The 21,421-nt window shown below is 44.1% G+C and overlaps 1 protein-coding gene across 19 annotated transcripts in view; it reads left to right on the top strand.

Annotated features, from left to right (window-relative positions):
* LOC122623255 (basement membrane-specific heparan sulfate proteoglycan core protein) overlaps positions 1-21,421 on the top strand; it is a 76,205-nt gene that overhangs the window by 9,237 nt on the left and 45,547 nt on the right. For 17 of the 19 annotated variants that reach the window (XM_043802282.1, XM_043802284.1, XM_043802300.1 and 14 more), the window contains exons 3-7: positions 12,523-13,057; positions 13,172-13,349; positions 13,424-13,587; positions 14,570-14,758; positions 15,202-15,492. In XM_043802282.1, coding sequence (XP_043658217.1) covers positions 12,523-13,057; positions 13,172-13,349; positions 13,424-13,587; positions 14,570-14,758; positions 15,202-15,492 — 1,357 coding nt within the window. Of the gene's footprint in view, positions 1-12,522; positions 13,058-13,171; positions 13,350-13,423; positions 13,588-14,569; positions 14,759-15,201; positions 15,493-19,654; positions 19,787-21,421 lie in introns of those variants that run through there. The other 2 variants (XM_043802296.1, XM_043802298.1) reach the window with 1 other exon arrangement.

Here is a 21,421-nt window from a genome sequence, read left to right on the forward strand (position 1 = left end):
AGAGGTTGTCCCCTCTCAAGACCCCTCTGCCACACCACTATATCTTCTTGTGTGTGACAATGAGAAGGAGGTCTACAGCCGACAACGAGCACTGCGAGAAATTGGAAAAAGTAAGAGCCAATTCCCCAGGTTAACCAGATTGACAGAAAGTTTCACTTGTCTTCTCATATATATCTTCTTGATGATACAATTTCCCTCTCACTATTTAAGTTTGCTAGAAAAGAGGTTGCGTAGCTGCTCGTATTTTGTGGCAGTGTAAATCTTAGCAGATTTTCAGGCAGTAAAAGTAACAGAGTCTGTAATTACGTTTACTTGTCTGAGGTTGCACTCTTTATTTTGTATTCTTCCCCGCTCGCATTGTAATACCTTTAATAAGCAGGATGACGTTGCACTTGACAACAACTGCAGCAGCCAGGTAGCGAGAGCAAGCGAGACGGCCGACCACGGTGCGAGCGGGAGAGCACGAGGTTGCAGGAGAATGCAGGAGATGGCAGGAGGTGGTGGCTACCTTTGTTGCAGCTGGCGGGCTTTTGTTCTGGGTGCCGCACTTGAGGTCACCTCCTCCATCTAGTCTCTAGTCTCTAGTCGACCCCCACCTCCACCTCCACCTCCACATAATGCCACCCATTCTCTTCTCTGCCGCGATTCTTTCTGGCCTTTTTGAGGTTACTTTGGTTAGCACCGCCAAAACAACAACAGTCGAGGGTTTACGCACTGCGACATTGTGGAGAATCTTTAAACTTGGCTGGCATGCTAGCCAGGATCTGCTGCTTCTTGACTAGTATGATCTACTTTTGTCACGGCACTTCCTCTGATTTTATCGATAATACCCAGGGATACATTGTGTGCTGGCCATAAGCTCTGTGGTACATTTAAGTCATGCAAAGCATGGAAATCACTCTAATCTGATCCACATTAGTGTCATTATGATACCCCCAAAAGCAGAGTGAAGCCTGTGCAGAGCGTCCCCTGTTTTTGGGCATCGGGAGCAGGAGCATATGGGCCCATTGGCGGGGATCGGATCGGATTGAATCTCGGATTGGATCGGGAAACGTGCTTTGCATATGGGCCGCGCCCACTTGGTGCGCCAAACACGTCGCAATCGCTGAGCCCAGACAAAACGCTAAAAAATACGAAACGAATAAACGAAAAAATGAACGAAAAAGTATAGAAATAAAAAAATAAGGCACAAAAAGCAGCCGGCAGACAGTCTTCAAACTTAGATTGGAGTGGCCTAAGCCGGATAATTTATGCCGCTTCCAAGACAGTTCCTCTGCTCATTCCGCGACGCCTTTTGCATACGCCAGTAACTGAAGAAAGACTATGAAATACATATACATACATATATAAACATAGGTATGAAAAGACTCGGTAGAAAAACACAGAGCCTGGAGAGCTGGCAGGAGAATTGATAGAAAAATGGTTGGATGGCCGCAAAAAATGTTATTTTGAGGCCATTTGATTGATTCTTCGCCTCGGTTTTTACGATTAGCTGGCCTGGCCGGTGATGAGGTAATATCTGGGTATGTTGATAAGCCCAATCCTCCGAGGTCGGTATCGTCAGCGGGTAACGATAAGTCCGCCGGCACGATAAGTTAACTGCCGGCTACGTCAATATTTAATTTATAGATATGGCCCCGGCATCGCGGAGGCCAGGCATCGTGGTCCAAACTCCTTTAAAGCTTTTCTCCTGACCTCTTTTTTTCCTGCACCGAAAGAAATGTTGCTTTGCATCCTGTTTTTTTGCATCATTAAGAACTTGAAGAAGATTGAATAGTTACTAAGTGGGCTCTATTATTTTTCATTGCCATTTGTTATAATTGAAAGCGTTTCACTTCTGCTTTTTCTGATGGACTTTTCTATTTTGCGACTTCGAGTTCCAGGATTCCTGGAAGCTAATTCCATGTCTCGTTTCCCGAAACCGAGTTAGGTTCGCCTACATTTGAGTCATCATGAAAATGCTTACTTGAGCACTTATGGTACACGTGCTGGCGACTCGGCCCATAAGGAAGTTGGCAACACGAAATTGAAATTGAAATGGAAATATAATAAAGTAAAGAGTGATGTGGCTATTAAACAATCTGCGGACTATGCGTAGTGCCGACCGCCTCCATATACTATACTGCTCATACGAGTATATGTACATTTGCACACACTCACTCACTCACTCACTCAGGTAATTAAGTTTAAAGTTGAGGCACAAAAAGCATTCAGCTAAAAAAGCTGAAAACCCAAACAAAAATAAAGCAAAATCAAGTTGAAAAACCGGCAAAAAGCGACTGAACTGTGAAGCACTCCCGGCGTCGCAATTGCAAAGAACACAGAAAGAAAAACAAGAGCTCAATATCAATTTAATATTCAGATGATTGGTCTGATAGTTTTTGCCATAAAATTCATACGTAGTTGCACTGTTCGCTTTGGGCTTTTAGTGCGAAATGCACCAAGTCATCGGGTTTTTCGTTCTGTGCAGTGCAGCGCAGTCGCCGCCGAGCTGACCTACAACGAGGCGCCTTCGTCACCAACGCGCCGCCCCTTTGTCGTTCGTCGTTCGTCACTCGTCTCTTGGCGTCTGTGCGTGCCTAATGAGTTGCTGTAATGCAAAACCGAAAATTTTCATACGACCGTCTGCCCATTGTGAGTGGCTGTAACATATAGCCTGGCCCACATAGACACAGATCGCCGGCCACAGTGGGACCTGGAGGTAGTGGACGGTCACTGAAATTGACGCAGCACAATTATGCAGCACTTGCTTAAGACCTAAAATAATAATGCCATAACTGCTGCGAGTGTCCACTGTTGCAAGTGTCTGGCTTAGGTAGCCGCGGAGTGTCTAAAACAAATTGCACGCAATTAAACACGCTCCATGCCGACTGCATCTTGCCCCACTCGGTGGTGCAGAATTCGCTGCTGGTTGGTGTTTGGTGGTTGGTGGTTCGCCTTTCGTACGGATGACGTACACGTGAAGAAATGCATCGGGTGGGTTTTCGGGTTCTGTATTTGCATTTGGCGAGGTATTAGTTTCGATCTTGAATAGTTATAGTCTATAGGCCGCCGTTCAGCATATTTTTTATCTGCATCACCCGCCGGCGGCGCTGCCATTTGCGATTTGCATCGCCCACCAAGATGTGGCATGATGCAGCTGTGGAGCCGTACTCATTTGGGTGGCTCCAACGCTCTCCAAAAAGCCACCCAAAAGTTTGTTCGGCTCTTCGGTTTTATGACTCTGTAATTTCGCTGTTAACATCTTGATGGCCGAACTTTGATTAATGGCCTCGGGGGCCTTTGGATGTCGAGGAACGATGATAATGATCGCTGCACAGTGCACTTTGCGCCACTGGCCATCTGATTTATGTGGCAAATAGTTGAGCCATAGGATAATAGTTAAGCCATATCGTTCTGCTCCCCGACATCCTATGACATCATCAACTCTGCGGGCCACTCGATTGCATTTTTTGCTGTTAGGCTCCTAAGCTATTTTGCACTTATGACTGTCTCGAAGCTGTACTATTGGAATTCGCGAGTAATCTGGCTTGTATTTGGATACACTACGCTATAGATGATATACAAGGATGCCAATGACACAGATTCGCGAATCGGTTGCCTGGAGTTTGCATAAATCAATCTCGCAAATCGCTGTTGTACATTGTGTGGTTATCGTGAAATGAGCCATGGTGGCAGTCGTGCAGTCACCTTTGGTGGAGATAAGCTACCGAGAATAATGGACAGCTCCTTGGGCTGTCTTCGTGATGAATAATAAATGTTAGTTGGGTTGTCATTCATATATTCACATTCTTATCTTCGGCAACTGGACAAACGATATAGTTAAGGTTACATATATTCACTGAATGCAATGGCTGAGTAATATTCAAGTCTAAGAATTAACAACAGAAACTCCATTGCCCCATAATAGTATTTACTATATTCGTCAGCATTTCAGTTATCTAGGGAATCTTTTTAGTTAGCTTACATCACCTATAACCACATATATTTTCCTATGATTTCGCTGACCTCTTTTTTTCGTACTGTAGGATGCTGCCTTAAACACCTGTTGCATTCGGCGGGTTTTCGCTTCCCAACTCTCGCAAGCAACTGCAAAATTTCCGAAATAAATGTTTACTATCGGCATAATCACCGTAATCCAACGTTTAGTGACATTTAAAGGCCATCGAATTGACTGATGATAGTGTGCTGCAATCTCTTGCAATTGCGAACTGCGGCATCCTTTTTGCGGGGATTCCCCGTTTTTAGTGATCCGTGCTGTTGCTGTGGTTACAAGGTCGCCTCGTCTGGTTTTCCCGCTTCTCCGGTTCTCCGGCGAGGTCCGTGTGCCAAGGGGTTAAAAGGTCAGATTGCAAATTGCGGTTGTGGGGTTGAATGGCTGGTGGCTGATGGATGGTGGCTGGCGGTTGGCGGAGACGGCAGTCAGTTAAAACTTGCAAAAGTTTAGATAAATTAAAACTGAATACACACGTGGCCACAGAAATGTTTCTGCCGACACAAAACTTTAACTGATACTCTCTGCACTGTCTGTCCCGATGTTTTTGTTGTCGGTCAAATGAAATTGTAGCAGAAGCACTCCAACCAACAACGGCAGGTGGAAGCCAGAGTATTTACCCCGGCAAATTCGGGCTGGCAAGCGGGTTGCCAATGGGATGAGAGTGGAGATGGGTATGGAGATGGTGATGGGTATGGCAGATAGTCTCTGAACTTGCCGCTTCTAATTGAGCTCGGGTTTCAGCCGGAAAGCGCCGTGATGCACAGAAGCTCGAGCGGTGGCCAAAAAGGGTTAAGCAGGGCGGCTTTTCTTGGCTTAGGTCTCATTAACCTGCTAAAGATATCTAAATATAGCCGCTGCACTTGGCGAAAAAACGTTCTACGTCCCACAAACTGCGGCCAACTAAGGGCTGCTCAAATGTACTTCTATTTCTTACGGGCTACCGGAATGTAAAACTCTTTTCAATTGGTTTTTCGCCAGTGCCGTAGCCAATTTATTGGCATTAATTAATATTCATTCAATAAATCGCAATCAGTAATCAGAGGTTGTGGGCCTTCTACTACTACTTGTGGAATCGGGGAATCGGCATATCGCTGTAGCCAAGTGCGCGTTATCAGCGAACGGCCGCCTATAAATAAGGCAACCAAAATGTGTGTAATAAAACGCGAAAACGCACCGAGCAGTCCAACAACAAATTGATTCAGTCCAACAACAACCAGCAGCAGCAGCAGCTGAAGAACAGCTGAACAGCTAAGCAGCTAAACAGCTGAAGAACAAATGAACAAATTGCGTAAATGCTTTTTATAGAAGTTCAAGTCATTGAAATTCGAATTCACTTCCTCAATCCGAATGCGCACGCATTTTCGTAAAAATACGACGATATGGACGATATGTACAATTCGCCTTTGGTTGCCTTTCATAATCAGCTACAAAGCTACAAAGGCAAGAAGAAGGGTATTAAACAAAAGAATTCACACACACATGCGTACAATTTAGGTCATTGGGACTTTAAACTATAAACGATAAGCGGAAAATGGGGGGAAAAGAAGTTTTTCGGCAATAAAGCAATTCCATGTTATTTGAATGAATAACTGGCAATCAAGAGGAAAAGGCGACTCAGCAAACATCCAATTAATATGACAAATTATTTGGGCATTTTTTCGGTGCGGAGTCACCGAAGGAAGCCAGCTGGAAATAGATGAAGAACACATGTAAGCAAATCGAAAACACAAGATGTGGTATATGTGCACATACATATAAGCTATTCCCATTGGGCTGTCAAATAAAATAGATTCCATGATACACACAGAGAATGGGGGGGATCTTTAGCGGAGTAGATGTAGATCACCATAATGGTGATGGATAAGAGTGCCGCAGAGCCAACACACGTGGTACCATAAAATGCGATACCCCAGCACTCGAAAGGGGTTTGTTACTCAGTTTCAGATTATTACAAAATATGCGCGAATGGCCAAAACAAGGGGGCCATAAAAACATTGAAATAAAAAATAAGAACAAAGTGTAAGGAACCACGAACATGGCTCATAAAAGTTAACAACAAGCGTAACAGCCATCAAAATGCGCACAAAATACACGAAATCTTTTGGTCCGTGAGAGCTGCAAGAAAATCAAGGCAACAATATACGAGTATTATTCAAAATCATTTGAAAATGTTTCACCAACTTGGTAAACAATTTGTTGATGATCGCAATTGGCATATTGCTTGTTTCTTTATTACACCATTTCCAACAAATTTCTAACCTAATTAGACACATTAATTACGCGCAATTGGCGGCGAAAACTCCCAATTCAGGTGGGCGACTAATGCAAATTGATGGACTGCTACACACCCTCTTCTTGTTCTTGTTCTTGTTCTGGTTTTTGTTGCTGTTTCTGCGCCCAACTAATGCAGACAAATGACAGCCAAAGGCACCTGAAGGGACATCCACCAGGATGAGGACATCCGAGGGGGCGAGGCGTCCGCATCATTGTCACGTAGCTTCTAAGTGCCGCAAATTACGCACGCAAATTGGCTTTGTTGTGTCAGCGGTTGGCGGGGGGTGGTTGGGAGGTATGTGGGTGGCTGGGTGGTTTTTTTTTGGGTAGTTTGGTGCTTGAGAGGCGCTGCAGCATCGATAGTTTCCCTGCAATCGTACCAATCAACAGGGAGAAATAATGAGTGCGTTTCAAGCACCGCAAATAATTGTACATCTCATTACAAGTTAGTCCTGTAAGATTAAAGATAAGCGGGAACATAAAAGTGTTTTAGTAAGTACCAGTAGGTACAATATCAAATATAGTACGTAGCAATCAGCAAAGTAGTCCAAAGCATTTCTCTGCGTGTATGCAGCCCTGAGGAAAGCACAAAATTCGCCCATTAAACGGGGCTTAGGAGCAGCAACAACAAAGTAAGTGCACTTCCTTCCTGAGCGATATATATATCGTCAGTGGGCGTGGGCGTGGGCGTTGGCGGGGGCGGGGGGAGTGGCTCAAGCTGGCTGACAACTTAATATGAGGCACGAACCAAGTCAACCAAGCCGGCCAAGCAGAAGCCTCAAGTCTCAAGCCTGATGTCAAAAAAGGAAGAAATCTGGAGAAAAAATCAAGAATCAGGGGGCATGATAGTGGCGCGGAGGGAGGGGGAGGGGGAGGGGGAGGTGAAGCTGGCGAAATGCTGCCGACAACTTAAAGGCGTTAATGGTCGTTTGTTTTATGAGAAATTGCCAAAACGTGAGCGGCATCCCAGAGTCTTTCGGCCCTTTCTGGTGGAGCGAAGGGAAGGGGGGGAGCGGGCAGCAGGCAGCAGGGAGCGGGGAGCGGGGAGGAATCACACAGAGACATCAAAGCGCCCAGGATCAACAGTCGCCAAGCGTGCTCGTCCATGTTTTTTATACTCCTCTGCTGTTTTTCTGCTGGTTTTTCCTTTTCTTTTCTTTTCTTTTCCCTTCCCTTACTTTGTGTTTTTTTTTTCTTTCTGTTTCGGCCAAGCGACGTGACAACCTTGGAGTGGCTTCAACATTTAAATGAGTTTGTGCAACATAATAAAATGGAAAACAAAACATAAATATTAGCGTCAACAACATTGTCGAGCTGCGCTGAACTTTAGCCCGCTTTTTGCCACCTCGGGCCACAAATCAAAGCTCAAGCACAGGTGTCAGTGCAGTCGCTGTGATGAGTGCCGTTGTAGATACCCTGCAATGGGTATGATGGGCCTTCTTGGTATAGCGCTAGTCTGGTAGTCTGTTAGTCTGGTGAAAAATCGCACCTGAATACCTCGTAAATGCTTTCAATTCGAAAGCAAGCGACCCCAGAATAAATTCCCCGACTTCCATGTCCCCCGCACGTACCCATTGTTTTGCGAAATGTAATTTCCTCCCCATTGTTGTAAGTGCATTCCACACGAATCTCTGGATGAGCAGGTGGTTCATGGGTTCAGTACGAGATCTTCGCCCAGAGTAGATAATAACAATAGAAATAAAAACAACAGGTCAGTTCCTAGTGGCAATCAACGCGGCAGCTGAATTGAATTATTTGTTTATGTCAGCAAAATGAAAAAGGCTTTCATGGGAGAATTAGCAGATAGAGCAAGCAGCTTTCCCTTCGTTTCACTTTGGCATATCTCATCTAAATCCGCATCTAAAGGTTAACATATTCGTAAAATGGAAAACCTAGTTAAAAGAAAACCCAGCTAAAATAGAAAACCCAGTTTGTACTGATTAGAAATTTATACTTTTCTATTAATAAGAACTATAACAAAAGGCAGTTGTGGCTTGCATTTTCTAGACTTTGATGTGCACGAAAATGCGAGTGATGGAGATGATGAGGATGGGGATGAAGAAGGGGATGATGATCGCGATCATCCATCGCCCGAGTTCCATAGACGCCCACGGAGAACGAGAACGATATGGGGAAAAACTAATTAAATCAAAGCAATTGCTGCAACGTACAGTTTAATTAAGCACATGAGACACAAGAGCGCAGCGCTAAATATTTCCTGCTGAGCGCTGACTCGAGCCTCCCGCACTCGGGATCGGAATCGGAATCTTTTTTGCTGCATATAAATGTGGGCCCCCAAGTCCCGGGCAACCAGGTCGCGCTCCCAGCGGAATCTCTGGCTGGCAATCTTGGAATGATGATTGACGGCGCAATCTTCTCTAGGCGGAGGATTACGGCGTCAATTGCTTTGCACTTGCTCCACATACCTACATTCTTTGGCTTGATGTCACTCGATGCACTTTCCAACTGCCACCTCCACATTCACATCCACCTCCATCTCCACCTCCAACTTGCCGCAACCACACGGCGTATGCGCAATTTACTGGTTACTTCTTGGAGGGCGGAGGAGCAGGACGAATGTCTGGCTGTGTTCGCCGGGCAATTACCTTGACGCTAGTTTTTAATCAAATTTTCACATGTTTCTACCCCCAATTTCCTTCTGCTCCTCCTCCTCCAGTTCCAGTTCCATTACCATTGCCCCTGTTTTTCCTTTTTCTTTCTCGATTTCCCGCTTGCCACTCCGCCTCGCTTTTCTGCGATAATTGTGGCCAAAACACAAAGTTGGCTTCTGGCACACATGTGTTTTGTCTGTCTAAATCGTGATACTCTTTGCGGCAGCCTTATGGCTACTATTGGTAGTACTATGTAATAATAATATTTTTGGGTACCTAATGATTTCAGTTCTTTTAAAATGATGTTTTTTTCTTTAATATATATTGATTTCTAATGGATAAGCTAGGATCTTGACACTTGCAGAACCATTTGCACATGTTTGAAAAGGAGTACAAAGGATGCATCGCATCCCTCCAGTTTGTTCTTCTATTTTCGTGGTCTATTGCGGACGGCGTGCTGAGAGTTTTCCGGCCTGCCACGCCCTCAGGACAACCGCCCACCGTCTGGCGTGCCTTTTGGCCACAAAATGTGCGCAGTCAGTCAGTTAGTCACTCAGTCAGTCAGTCAATAACTTTTTCTTTCGGCTTTCGCCGGAGGCGGAGGGGGGAAATATTTGCTCGATGTGTGTGCGATCGATTTAACGAGAATTGGCTGGTTGTCTGCTGCGATTTTTGAACATTGAACATGATGAAAATAAATTGCCAGCACACATATGTGCGCCAAATTTATGACTGTACGACTGGCCAAAAGGGGGAGTGGCCCTAGTCCCGATGTGTAATTTGTCTTGCAGGAAATGAGGCCCGGCAGGCAAAACTAAAAAAATCACAAAAAAAAGGTTCAGAATGCCTTGTCCATTTGGGGGTTCAATGCACGCACGCCGATTTCATGGCGGGTTGGGTTGTGTGTTGTGGGTTGCTGTCTGCTGTCTGCCGGTTGTGTGTTGTGTGTTGTGGGTTGTGGGTGGTGCAAATCGCGACCTTCCGCCCCAAAAGTGACCCACTTGGTGGCTGCCCGCCCACAAACACACTCGCGAGCAACAAGTTGAGACAATTGACAGTGGCCAGGCATTCAGTCTGCTTAGTTTCCTCCTCCGCCCTCTTATTTCCCCCACTTTGCACTTGCATAAATCTAGATGCAGATATAGATACAGATACAGATGCAGTTGCAGATGCAGATGCAAATGCAGATACAAATGCAGATGCAGATACATTTCGCAAAAATGGGTTCAAGGACACTGCGTTGTCATCTAATTGGGCGGGCACATAAATAACATTTCTCATTGTTTCCACGCCAGCGTATTTATTTATTTTCGCCGTTCGCACGTTGCGTATGCGTAATAATTCATTTCGACACTCATTTTTGGGATTGCATGTGGCATTTACAGTGGTGTCTAGATGCATTTGTAACTACATTCAGGTCCGAGACAATTAAAGTTGATATCTTAAAATGGGATAGCAAGCAATGCAATAGTTTTGTTAAATCAATTTAACAAAGATTATCAATGCATATTGCATTCTGACTTCATTTGGAGGTTGGTGGGCGGCACAGTTTGGCAGCCACTGTGCTGATCAGGCCATGCTGGTTTTTGCATTAGCGAACAGCTCGAGTAATCACAATAAACGCCAGGAATCTGTGTCAAGCATGCGGCCTGAAATAGGGGCCATAAACGAGCAGCAGATGCCACCTCATCCCACAGAATGGGGCAGGAATCCGCTGCGGATCGGGAACAGGAAAGGGATCGTGATCGGGATCGGAATCTGGTTGGGACTTAAAGGGCCATCAAATTGCTTAAATTGGAACTAATTAAAAGTCGAAGCTAATCATTCAAGTTAATTTATGAGCCAGCGAATCGATTGGAGGCGCTCTTTAACGCGACGGCGATAGCTTAGACCTGATTTCAGCAGCATTATTATGTGTAACACACACCAAGCAAGCACCAAACTTGCCGGGAAACATCGGAAACATGGCCAACTCCAAAGTCGTGGCACGTGACTATGCAGCTTCATAAGGCAGCCGAAAAAAAAAACACAAAACAACTCAGTTTCCACCCTCAGCCTTCCAGAACCCCGAAAGCGGAAAACCAGACACAGCGCAGACAACACTTAAAACTGAAAACAACAATGAAACCCAAACAATCCGGCGAGATTTGTCACTGGAGTTGGTTCAACTTTGATTTTAAGCAAGTGCCGCTGGGTACGTTTTCAAAAATCTGCTGCTCGATTTATTTTGGTGAGCTTTTCGTGATGAAATCAAATCAAAATGTACATTTTCAATGAACTGAGGTTCAAGGTTTGAACGAAATATTGAAATCACGTGAACTACTTCTATGTTAGTACTATCAAGCGATGCTTAATATGAATAATTGAGTTATCTTTAACGATTTCCCGGTACTGCGTGCTGACAAGTTCAAATGAAAGTACCCCCTTTCATATGTATGTTTCCACCACTTTCCACTTTTCCACTTTTTCCGCCTTTTTTCCCACCTATAAATGCTATCTGCCATTCCTGTGTCTTTCCATTATCTTTTTAGTTTATCGAAGTATTTCGATAAGAGGATAGAAGGTGCTCGGGCCATGCACATTTGGCCCACATTCCATTTATCACACTGCGAAAAATAACTACCGAGTCAGTCGCCAACTAAACTTGTCCTGGGGGGGCCAGATATGATCTTTCCTTTGTGATCTTTTGGGCGGTGATCAGGGGCGTGGTGCCCTCAAAATGGGGCGGTGGCCAAGCAATAGGGGCGGGGCAGTATTTTGTGTGTGTGTGTGGCACATGTTGAACATGCGGGGCAAGTGCTTTTTATCAGCGAAGGCAACAAAAAATATGACGTAGCACGCGTTTTTCCTGACACTTCCACTTAACACAAAAATGGGTGGGGGGAGTTAAACACAAGATTCTGGGTGGAGGCAGCACGAAAATAGAGCCAGCACCGATTACCGAACAGAAATGAAGAGGAATTGACACTTGAAATCAATGCCCAATTAAAAAGTAGATCGAAATAGATCGGAAGTGGGCGAAAACAGGGGGCAGGCACTGCGTTGCCTTTTAAAGGGTTTTAACTGTGAAGAAAGTAATGGAAAGCTCACCGATGAGCTCAAAGTCTTAAGCTTCATGCGTTTGCTGGGATCTAAGCGCTGAAAACAAACGTTTTGATGTTTTTAAGCCCAAAAGGTTTTCAATTTAGATAAAATAATTGATAAAAGAGATAAAATAACATTTGCCAAGCCCACATGAATGTTAGCGCTAACAGTGCTGTTACGTTCTGTAAGTGTGGTGAAACCGTAGCCGAGACACAATCCCTCTCAAACTTTAACAGTCACTGGCATTTCGTAGCATGGACAACAACCCGGCGGTAAAGTTCCTTTGCAATATCTGGAAAATAATCAAGAAAAGCTGCTCCAAAACGGAAGTGGGGAAAATGGGGAAACCATGCAGCCTAGATTAGAAATAACTGCAGGGTTTCGCATTCAAAAAGAAGCTTGTGCTGGTTGATAACATCTACATGATTAGATTTATGTAATTGGATTTGTGGTTTATCCAGTTACTTTCTCGCCTTTTTAAGCCTATTTCATTACGATTTTCGTTAATTATTTAACTGAAGGCTTTACTAATATGTTGCAATGGTATTCTTTCAGCAAATTGCACAACTTGGCGATGACCAAGACTTTATGCTGGCAGATGATGTGTCGCTTCAGGGCATCAACGATTCCGAGTGGCAGGCCGCGAGTGATGACATTGATGACGATGACGACGCCTCTCTGGACGACTTTGATGAGACACTGAAGCCCTTGGAGGACAAGTCCGAGGAGAAGGACTTGCCCACTGGCAACTGGTTCAGCCAGAGTGTCCACCGTGTTCGCCGTTCCATAAAACGTTTGTTTGGCAACGACGATAATGACGATCAGGAGCGGGAACAACAACGAAAACGTGAGCGGTCGCAAAGGAATCGCGAGGCGATTAACCGGCAAAAAGAGTTGCGCCGCAAACAAAAGGAGAATCAGAACCACATGAAGCAACAGCGAATGGAGCGCCAGCTGGAGAAACAGCGCCTGGCCAAACGGGCCAATCACGTTGTCTTCAACCGCGCCACCGATCCTCGCAAGCGGGCATCGGACCTTTACGACGAGAACGAGGCATCCGGTTATCGCGGGGAGGAGGATACCGTTCCCTGTAAGCTTAATCTATATGATAAAGTAACATAACATGCATTAAATTTTACTTTGTGGTAATGCTTGTAGAGTTGTAACCTAATAATGAAAACTGTGTTTATCCTCTCCCAATTAGATACTACCAACTTCGTCGTTAACGAACCCTATACCAACGAATACAGAGATCGGGAAAGCGATCAGTTCCAGCATCTGCAAAAACTTCTGGACGATGATTTGCACAGCTTCTTCCAAAGCAACTACGAAGGCAACGATGACGAGGAGCAGGAAATTCGCACCACCCTGGAGCGCATTGAGTGAGTCCCACACACGCATTTCATAGAAGCTCGTCGTTAATTTGCTGATTCTGATCAAATCACTTGACTTCCAGACCCACCAAAGATAACTTCAAAATTCGCGTACAACTCAGAGTAGAGCTGCCCAATTCTATCACCGACTTCGGAAGCAAGTTGCAGAAGCAACTGAATGGCTACAATCGGATCGAACACTTGAGTGCCGAAACCGGTGGCATATTTTCCTTCGCAGAAGCCAGTGGTAAGTTCCCATGTATCCATTGCCATACTTTTCTGCGACTTTCTACGTAGCTTTGGTGTAAGACGCAGTTTGTAGCAACATTACCTTCCAAATTCCCGAGCAGCGGATGCAAACTGGTGAAACCCACAAGAATTATCTGTGCTCTATAGCTCTACATGACTACTAGCATGATTGTTCTACCGGTTTGCATCCCCGGCTTGCTCTCCCTTAATCCAAATCACGATACCCAAACTCTTTCTCTACCCGAACCCCCTTGCAAATCAACCAACGTGCAAACCAGAAGGGACACAAGAATCAGTTCAACCTGGATCAAACCTGGATCAGCCCACGGCCGAAACGCGTTCCGAATTCTTCAATGTGCCCGATGCAGCAAATCGAGTTTCTGCGACAAAAGCACACTTCAATATCCGAGGTTTGTCCATCCACCGACGGATACCGATAAACCGATAAATCGATAAACCGAAAACTACGAGATTGCCCCATGTGTGATTAACCCGGCGATCCTCGCAGCGCGGAAATAGATCTAATATTGCTAACACGAGTGTGGGTCTGCTCTGGTTTTGTTTTGCTCAGTAGATTCTGGAATTAGTATACACGCCTGAGGAACTACATTTTCCATTGATTTAAGATTTAAAATAGTTTCTTCTATATTTCGGCTCTCATCTGCGAGTATAAATTTTGAGCAAAAGTGCGAAAATTGAAATAATCTAGCTAATATAAGAATTAAAATGATATCCGGAGTGGACCTCTATATGTAATTGTGCTTTGGATGGTGACCTGTATGTGTATGTGTGACCTTGTGACCTCTTGACCTCCGTGAACGTCCCTCATCATCAAAAGTTGTGCCGCTTCATGCCACCCGCTCCACTCTACTTCCATTTCTGTGATCTCTGTCTGAAATCCTGTATCCTGTATTTATGTCTTTGGGAAACTACCCAGAACTTCAATGCGCCCATTGCTAATCCACTTTGTGACCTCATAGATTTCGAGGAAGTGCCAATCGATGGTACATTTGGCAAGGATGAAGTTGAGGGCTCTGGTAGCGATGTCTCCGGCTGTCGCGGAGACTCCACCTTCAATTGTTACCAATCCGGAAAGAAAATTTGCGATGAAATGCGATGCGATGGTGTGACCCAATGTCCCCACGGCGAGGACGAAGAGTACTGCAATGGTAAATGTCGCGAGATAGCTTACTAATAGATTACATCGAGAGATCTTCAACTCATCATCGATCGTTTGGCATTGTCGAATACCCCACATACTAAAATCCATACTAAAAACTAATCCAAAGGGGGCTCATCAAATAGTCTAATATTTCTGCTAACTCTTCACATCTTCCATAGAGCTGCAAAACAGTCGACCATTCTTCTAAATATATTTGTGAATCTTGGTTTGGGAATATGGATGGCTACCTGGTTATCTGTAGAATATAAATTCAAGTCATTAATGCTTTGCAGCTCTATATCCCATCTAAACTATTGGAAAGTATGAGAATTTTCACTCTAGTACTTAGTGATCGTTCATTTACATTTGATTTGGCTTTTTATATATGGTTTTGATTCAATTTTGATTTTATTTCGTATCTCATTTTAATTTGACGCGCCTCACTCCCAGTTTGCACTGAAGATCAGTTCAAGTGCGACGATAAGTGTCTGGACCTCCAGAAACGCTGCGATGGAACTATCGATTGTGAGGATCAGACCGACGAGGCTGGCTGTACTTATGAACCTAAACCTGAACAAAGACCTGAGCCACAGCCTGAACCACAGCCTGAACCAGAGCCCGAACCAGAGCCTGAACCAGAGCCCGAACCAGAGCCTGAACCAGAGCCTGAACCAGAGCCTGAACCAGAGCCTGAACCAGAACCTGAACCAGAACCTGAACCCCCAGTTCCGGAAACCAATGGTAAGTTCTATTGATTGTTTTGCATCATTTTGTTCGATTATTTTCGTATGTGATTTTATTTTTGTACCTTAACTTTGGGTTCGCGTTGAAAGCGGTTAATTTAGCTCAGATATAATACAGATATAATACAGTTTTCTTTGGTAAGGATAACCAAAGTGTGATTGGCTGGGATCTCTGCTCAGTTCGCATGTTCAGTTCGCCTACGCCGGGTGATCTCATTGCCCTAATATCTGCGTTCGGCGATCGTTGAGTAGTTCGCAGCCAGAACTATGCTCTCTGTAATGGCCAAATAAATTCCGCATATTAATTGGTCCGATAAACGAATATTTCCACCGAGTGCCACTCATGCCGGCCAGTTCATTTGGTTCTTTGTAATATCTTTTGTATTTTATTTATGGGCTTTTGCTCATTGCTGTGTTCTTTCAACTTGAATAAAGTTCCTTTTCGCGGGCAGTCAATTGGGTTAAATATTTGCTTCTCTAATGGATTTCCAATGCATCGGAATTTATTGGTCCCCATTAGGCGGCGTCTTTTTGGGCACGTAATCGAATACGCGCCCCAATCCCAATCCGGTTAATGCAAAGGCATTTGGGCCAAAACAGTTGCACTAAATTGTGACCATTTAGTGTGAGCGGAAAACGATTGCTCGAATTCAATTGACCTTTTCTGAGTTATGCATTTTAGTCATCTCAGCGATAAGTCAAACATTTTATGTGCGCGAGAGTTTCGCACTTCTAGAAACCTCGCTGCCACTTGAAATGTTGACCCTGAACACTTTGTATCAGCTTACCAGCTCCATTCCGCTTCTTGTGGCCCCCCAAAAACAACCTCATGCTGTGCACATTGCAGTGCGAAGGGAAGCGAGAACCAACAAAAAAACATAACATAAATGTAAATAGCAGCGGAGACAAAAAGGCGAAACAAGCGTTCTACCAAAAAGTGAAATTACAAACCAACTTTGCCCACCAAGCCACCACGCACCACCCACAACGCACCTCCCACCAGCCACCCACCAACCACCCAGCACGAAGCGCAATTGTAGCAAGCCAAAAAACCAGATTACAATATCCATGAAATATGCCACAAAAGTCGGGAGAAAAAATATGTTATATAGATGGTGATTTGAGGTCTGACAGGCAGTGTGTGTCCGTAGAGAGTGTTTTTTTTTGTTTGTCTTTATATTTTCATTTTTGTGGGTGGGAGAGCACTGCTGCACTGCTGTGGTGTCGACAGCTAACAGCAAAAACAATTTGCAACAGATTAAAATTACCCCTAAGCGTATTATAAACTTAAATAATCCTCTTGCAGTGCAAGAACAGCGAGAGCAGCGAGAACCACCCCCAAAGTCCCGAATCCCGGAGTCCTTCGTCCTTCGTCCTGACTCCTTACATCCAGCTCGCAGATTCCCAGCTCGCTTTTACTACTTTTGGGGGCGTGTTAAGTGCTGTCAACGAGATTAAATGCAATGTCGGAGGTCGCCACCCACCAAAAACCAAATACCAAACACCAAAAACCAAACACAAACAACAAACACCAAATGGCACACACGCACCCGAAAGAGCGCCAAAAAAAAGTTGTGTCCTTGGAAATTTAATGAATTTTCAACACTCCACTTCGGGGCATCTGAAGTGAAAAGCGGCAAGGGGCTGCAGCTGGAAAATGGGTGGAAAATGGGTGGTAAATGGGATACGCTGGAATTAGTTGGGATAGTTTTTAGATGGCGTTCAGCTTCTGAACTTCTTTGAAGTTCTTTTCGGCCATTGAGCAATTTATCAAAACGCATTTAATAATTACTAATAGGACACACACATATGATAATTATTTGATTCCCACTGCTGTTCATTTTACTGGGCTCAGTTCTTGGTTATCAGCCAAGAGACCTTGAATTGGGCTTCATTTGCCTTTGCCATTTGGGTTAATGAAGGCAATATTCGTGGATTTCAATGCATAAACATATGTACAGAACATACGTATTTCTACACTTGCCGCATTTGAGTGATTTTTTCAGTTTTTGTTTGCCATTACACTATTACACTCGTTGTCGCTGTTCTGAAATCTGAAACTTTCGTGGATTTTTCGGATGGTTTCGAAAGTGCGTCAATGGAAGCTGCTGTGCACAGCTTGCACTTGAAGCTTGAAGCTTGAATTGTGTTTTTGGTGTGCCTTCGCTTTTATGATTGTGCAACGTACATATGGTACATAGATATGTAGTTGGGAAATGTAATTACCGCCCTACGCCCTCTCCTTTCCTCCCCTCTCCTCTCCTTTCCCCGCCTCCCCACAAATTTTGTAATTTGGTATTCAAAGTTGAATTTATGAAGCACATATTTTTTGTGCGCTTTTGCGGCTGCATTGGCTTTTTTGTTGATTAAATTTGGCAAAGACAACTTGCACTTTTCCCGCTCGTCTTTTTTTTTCTTGTTTTTTGTTTTTGCGCGCGAGTCAATTAGCGGCTTCAGTTGCCTGAACTGTGTTAAATGGCTGCAGATTTCAATGTGCTCACCCAGCACCCGGCAACCACACACACGAGTAGCACACGAGCAGCAGAAAATACAAAAATCAGTGCAAAACAATGCACAATGCTCAAATGGACAAATGGACAAGGAAAGTGGGCAACATCTAGGTGGCCGGCCACACATATGCAAATTGAATTTGCCAGCCAACGCTTTTCTTTTCTCGCCGAGCGCCAAAAAGGGCGAAAATTAAGCCAAGAAACAAGTACACAAACCAGCAAATAGCCAACAGTAAACAGCAAAACAAAGGGGGCAGATAAAAATATAGAATGCAAAGTACAGCAAACTGGACAGCGAACCCAGAGATACCCTACAAATAAATATTTGCGCTTATTGCAACTTGAGGCGGTTTACAAAAAAGGCAACGCTTACTAACAAACTGTCCTTCGTACACTGCAAATAATCAGTAAAATAGGTACATATGTTTTCTTTGAAAGTTTGAAAGTAGCCACCTTTCTAAGCCTCACACATGAATATCTAAGGAGCCAGGGCCACTGTAGTTTGCAACTACCCAGCGAATCAAAGAACTGCGGAAAATCTGCTGAAATCATAAAAAAGCATAACAGCAAACAATGCCACTCCCCTGCCACGCTCCCGCCTCCGCCCCTCGGGGAGTTGTGCATGTCTGATGAGCTTTGCTTGAGAGTGTGCCCTTGGTTGCGTTTACACGTCTGCTGTTTGCAATAACTTTTACGCCATTTCTACTGCCATTTTCAAAAACCTGCTACTTCCGCTTTTACGGCGTTGAATTGAAGAGGTTCCATGCGCCAACTTATTTTAATCAGTTATATGGCAGTGAATTAGCCAACGAAACATTTGGTTCGTGTTCAAGGCATTCGTATAAACGTTGACTGTGTTGCGAAGGAAAAGTGAAAAGCTTGGCGCGCCGATGTTGCTTTCTTTGGCACTGCTTGAATGCTTCTATGGACAACGTAGAGTGCCAGAAATAAATGTAATTAAAACGTGTTGAGCCAAATGTGTGATAATTGGCTTCGTATGTATAAAATAAGACTTAATTTAAATCTTTGGCGCAAGCGCAGCATTTTCGATAATTCCCCAACGGCAGCAACATGTTGCGGCTAGCAGAAGGCGAACCTTCGGCAACATGTTGCTTTCACCTGGTTGGCTGCCTTGCAAGTGCTCGGGTTTCGCTCTGTTCGGGTTTTACACGTGTGTGTGCCCGGTGTCGTCATCTTCGGCCTTCGGCTTCTGTACTCGTATTCGCTGTTTGCCCATCAACATTTAAGGCCGCATCAATGTTGCCAATCTTGTATCTAAGCCCCACTGAACTAGGTACTTACTCGAAAATTGTAAGCATACTTAATTAGGCAGCTGTATGAAATATAAATTATGGGGTGCGCTTAGTAACGTTTCTGATTGCTTATAAAATAATAAACACATTTTATTGTACGTTATTTTTGCGCTTAGTGCACTATTGATAAATGTACTTGAATGCAGCTTCTTCCGCTAAATATTATCACATTAACCATGAATCTTACGAAACATTCGCTGCCCATCTTCCAAGTTGCCAGTTGTTGCATCGAGATGCTTGGCAACACGGGCAACATTGTCGTCGCAGCTCGGCAACATTCCGCTACGCCTGCTCAACGAACGCTTGCGAGGCTTTTGGATTTGCAGTTCAGTTCAACGTGAAGCGTTTGCGTGTGCGTTACGTTGGCGCGACTTTGGCTCCAGCTCAACTCAATAGTGTTAACAAACATCCTTTCCTCTCGACTCGATTCTCCCAGAAGTCGGCACCCAGTTGTAGTTCGAATCAACGTGTAATCTCATTTTTTGTTACTATTTTTTTTCAAATGTGTTGCAAACTATACGAGAACAAAAAAAAAAGAACAGCCTTTGGTGTGCGAAATCCTCTGAAAGTTTCTGTTTCGGTGCGTGTGATCTCAGCTCTGTGCGAAGTTATCTCTCTCTAGTGAACATTATTTGATAAGCAGATCCTTTTCTTGAGCTCCTGCCTCGATTTCCTTTAAACTGGTTTGATTTTCAATTCCTTGCACTCGACAACGATAGTTGAGCTTTTGAAGGGTGTATCGGAGGTGTATTACCTTTTCGTACAGTCCTTTCCAAACAGGCTTTTGTTACAAGAGGAAAAAAGTGTAACTTGTGAAAGCCAGGAGAAAATTTCAGTTCCTACTTCTATAGTTCTATATTTCTTTTGTGTTTTTTTAACTACTATACTTATCTGCATCCTCAAGTTGCAAAGCTCTTCGAGGCCCCGAAATTCGCTGAGGCCGAAAACAGAGCATCAAACAAGATCAGTTGAAATCGAACTAAATGCTCATCTATACAGTATATAGTATACTATAGTATAGTATAGCAAACAATGTTTGCTCAGCTCACTCATTGTGAATGAATAAAAGCAAATATTTGCCATCGCTTCGGTTTGGTTTGTCTCGGTTCGGTTATTAATTTAGCGAGCTGACATCTTGTGGTGGCCCATGTTATTGTTGCTCTTGCGGTTGCATTTTGAGGTGACTGCTATTAATGCTATTAATGCCATTAATGTTGTGATTGTTGTGATTGTGATTGTGATGCGATTGCACATAGCCGTCGCCTGTTGCCAGGTCGTAAATCTCAATCAAAGAAGTTCGGAGGAGCCGAGGAGAGAGATTGGGCAAATAAATCTCGTTCGGTGGATACAAAACACAAACAGTCGAGGGAAAAATGTTAAATATTTCTGACACTGATTGCTCGCTCACTCGATAGCTCCCCCTCGAAACTCCGCGACTTCGATTAGCCATGCCCCAAAATAGCTGGGAAAATCGAGAAATGCGGGAACAAGGCGCTGACAAATTTCCCGACGGGGGCTGACAAAAATAAGCGCCCAAATATGGATGAAGCCAAGCTATTTTCGGAATGCGCTCCGCTTTTTTTCGAATTTTTAAATCTGAATCCGAATTCTTCCGTGCTGAATTAAGGCTCTTCAGCCCTGTTCACTTCATTCACTGTCTGTGTGCCTGTCTGTTTGTCCGTTTGTCCGTTTGTCAAATGCAATTTGCTTCGCTCGGCACAATAATAATGCTAATTCCAATGTTATAATGTCAGGATCGGCGCGGATCGTCTTGCTGGGCTTATGGGAAAACAAGTGAGCAAAGTTTCTGCAAAGTGGGCACTTTTTCCCGTGGCAATTTAACCCATATTTGTTGTTAGAGCGAAGTATTTGTTGTTTCTGAAAAACTTGACTTTCAAGAAGGATTTTTGACTTTCAGAGAATTTAATCGTGAGCTCAAACTCAAAGTGAAATGCTATTCTACGCTTTTGTTTTATGCGAATCGAAATTTTTGTACAAATCGTTGGGAGATTCGAAGGAATAAAAATTAGAACATAGTTCTTTGAAGGAATTTCCGCAATATGCCCAAAGATCATTTTAAACTATTAGATCCCAGAAGCAATGA

This window comes from Drosophila teissieri, chromosome X (genome assembly GCF_016746235.2).
Source record: "Drosophila teissieri strain GT53w chromosome X, Prin_Dtei_1.1, whole genome shotgun sequence".
NCBI lineage: Eukaryota > Metazoa > Arthropoda > Insecta > Diptera > Drosophilidae > Drosophila > Drosophila teissieri.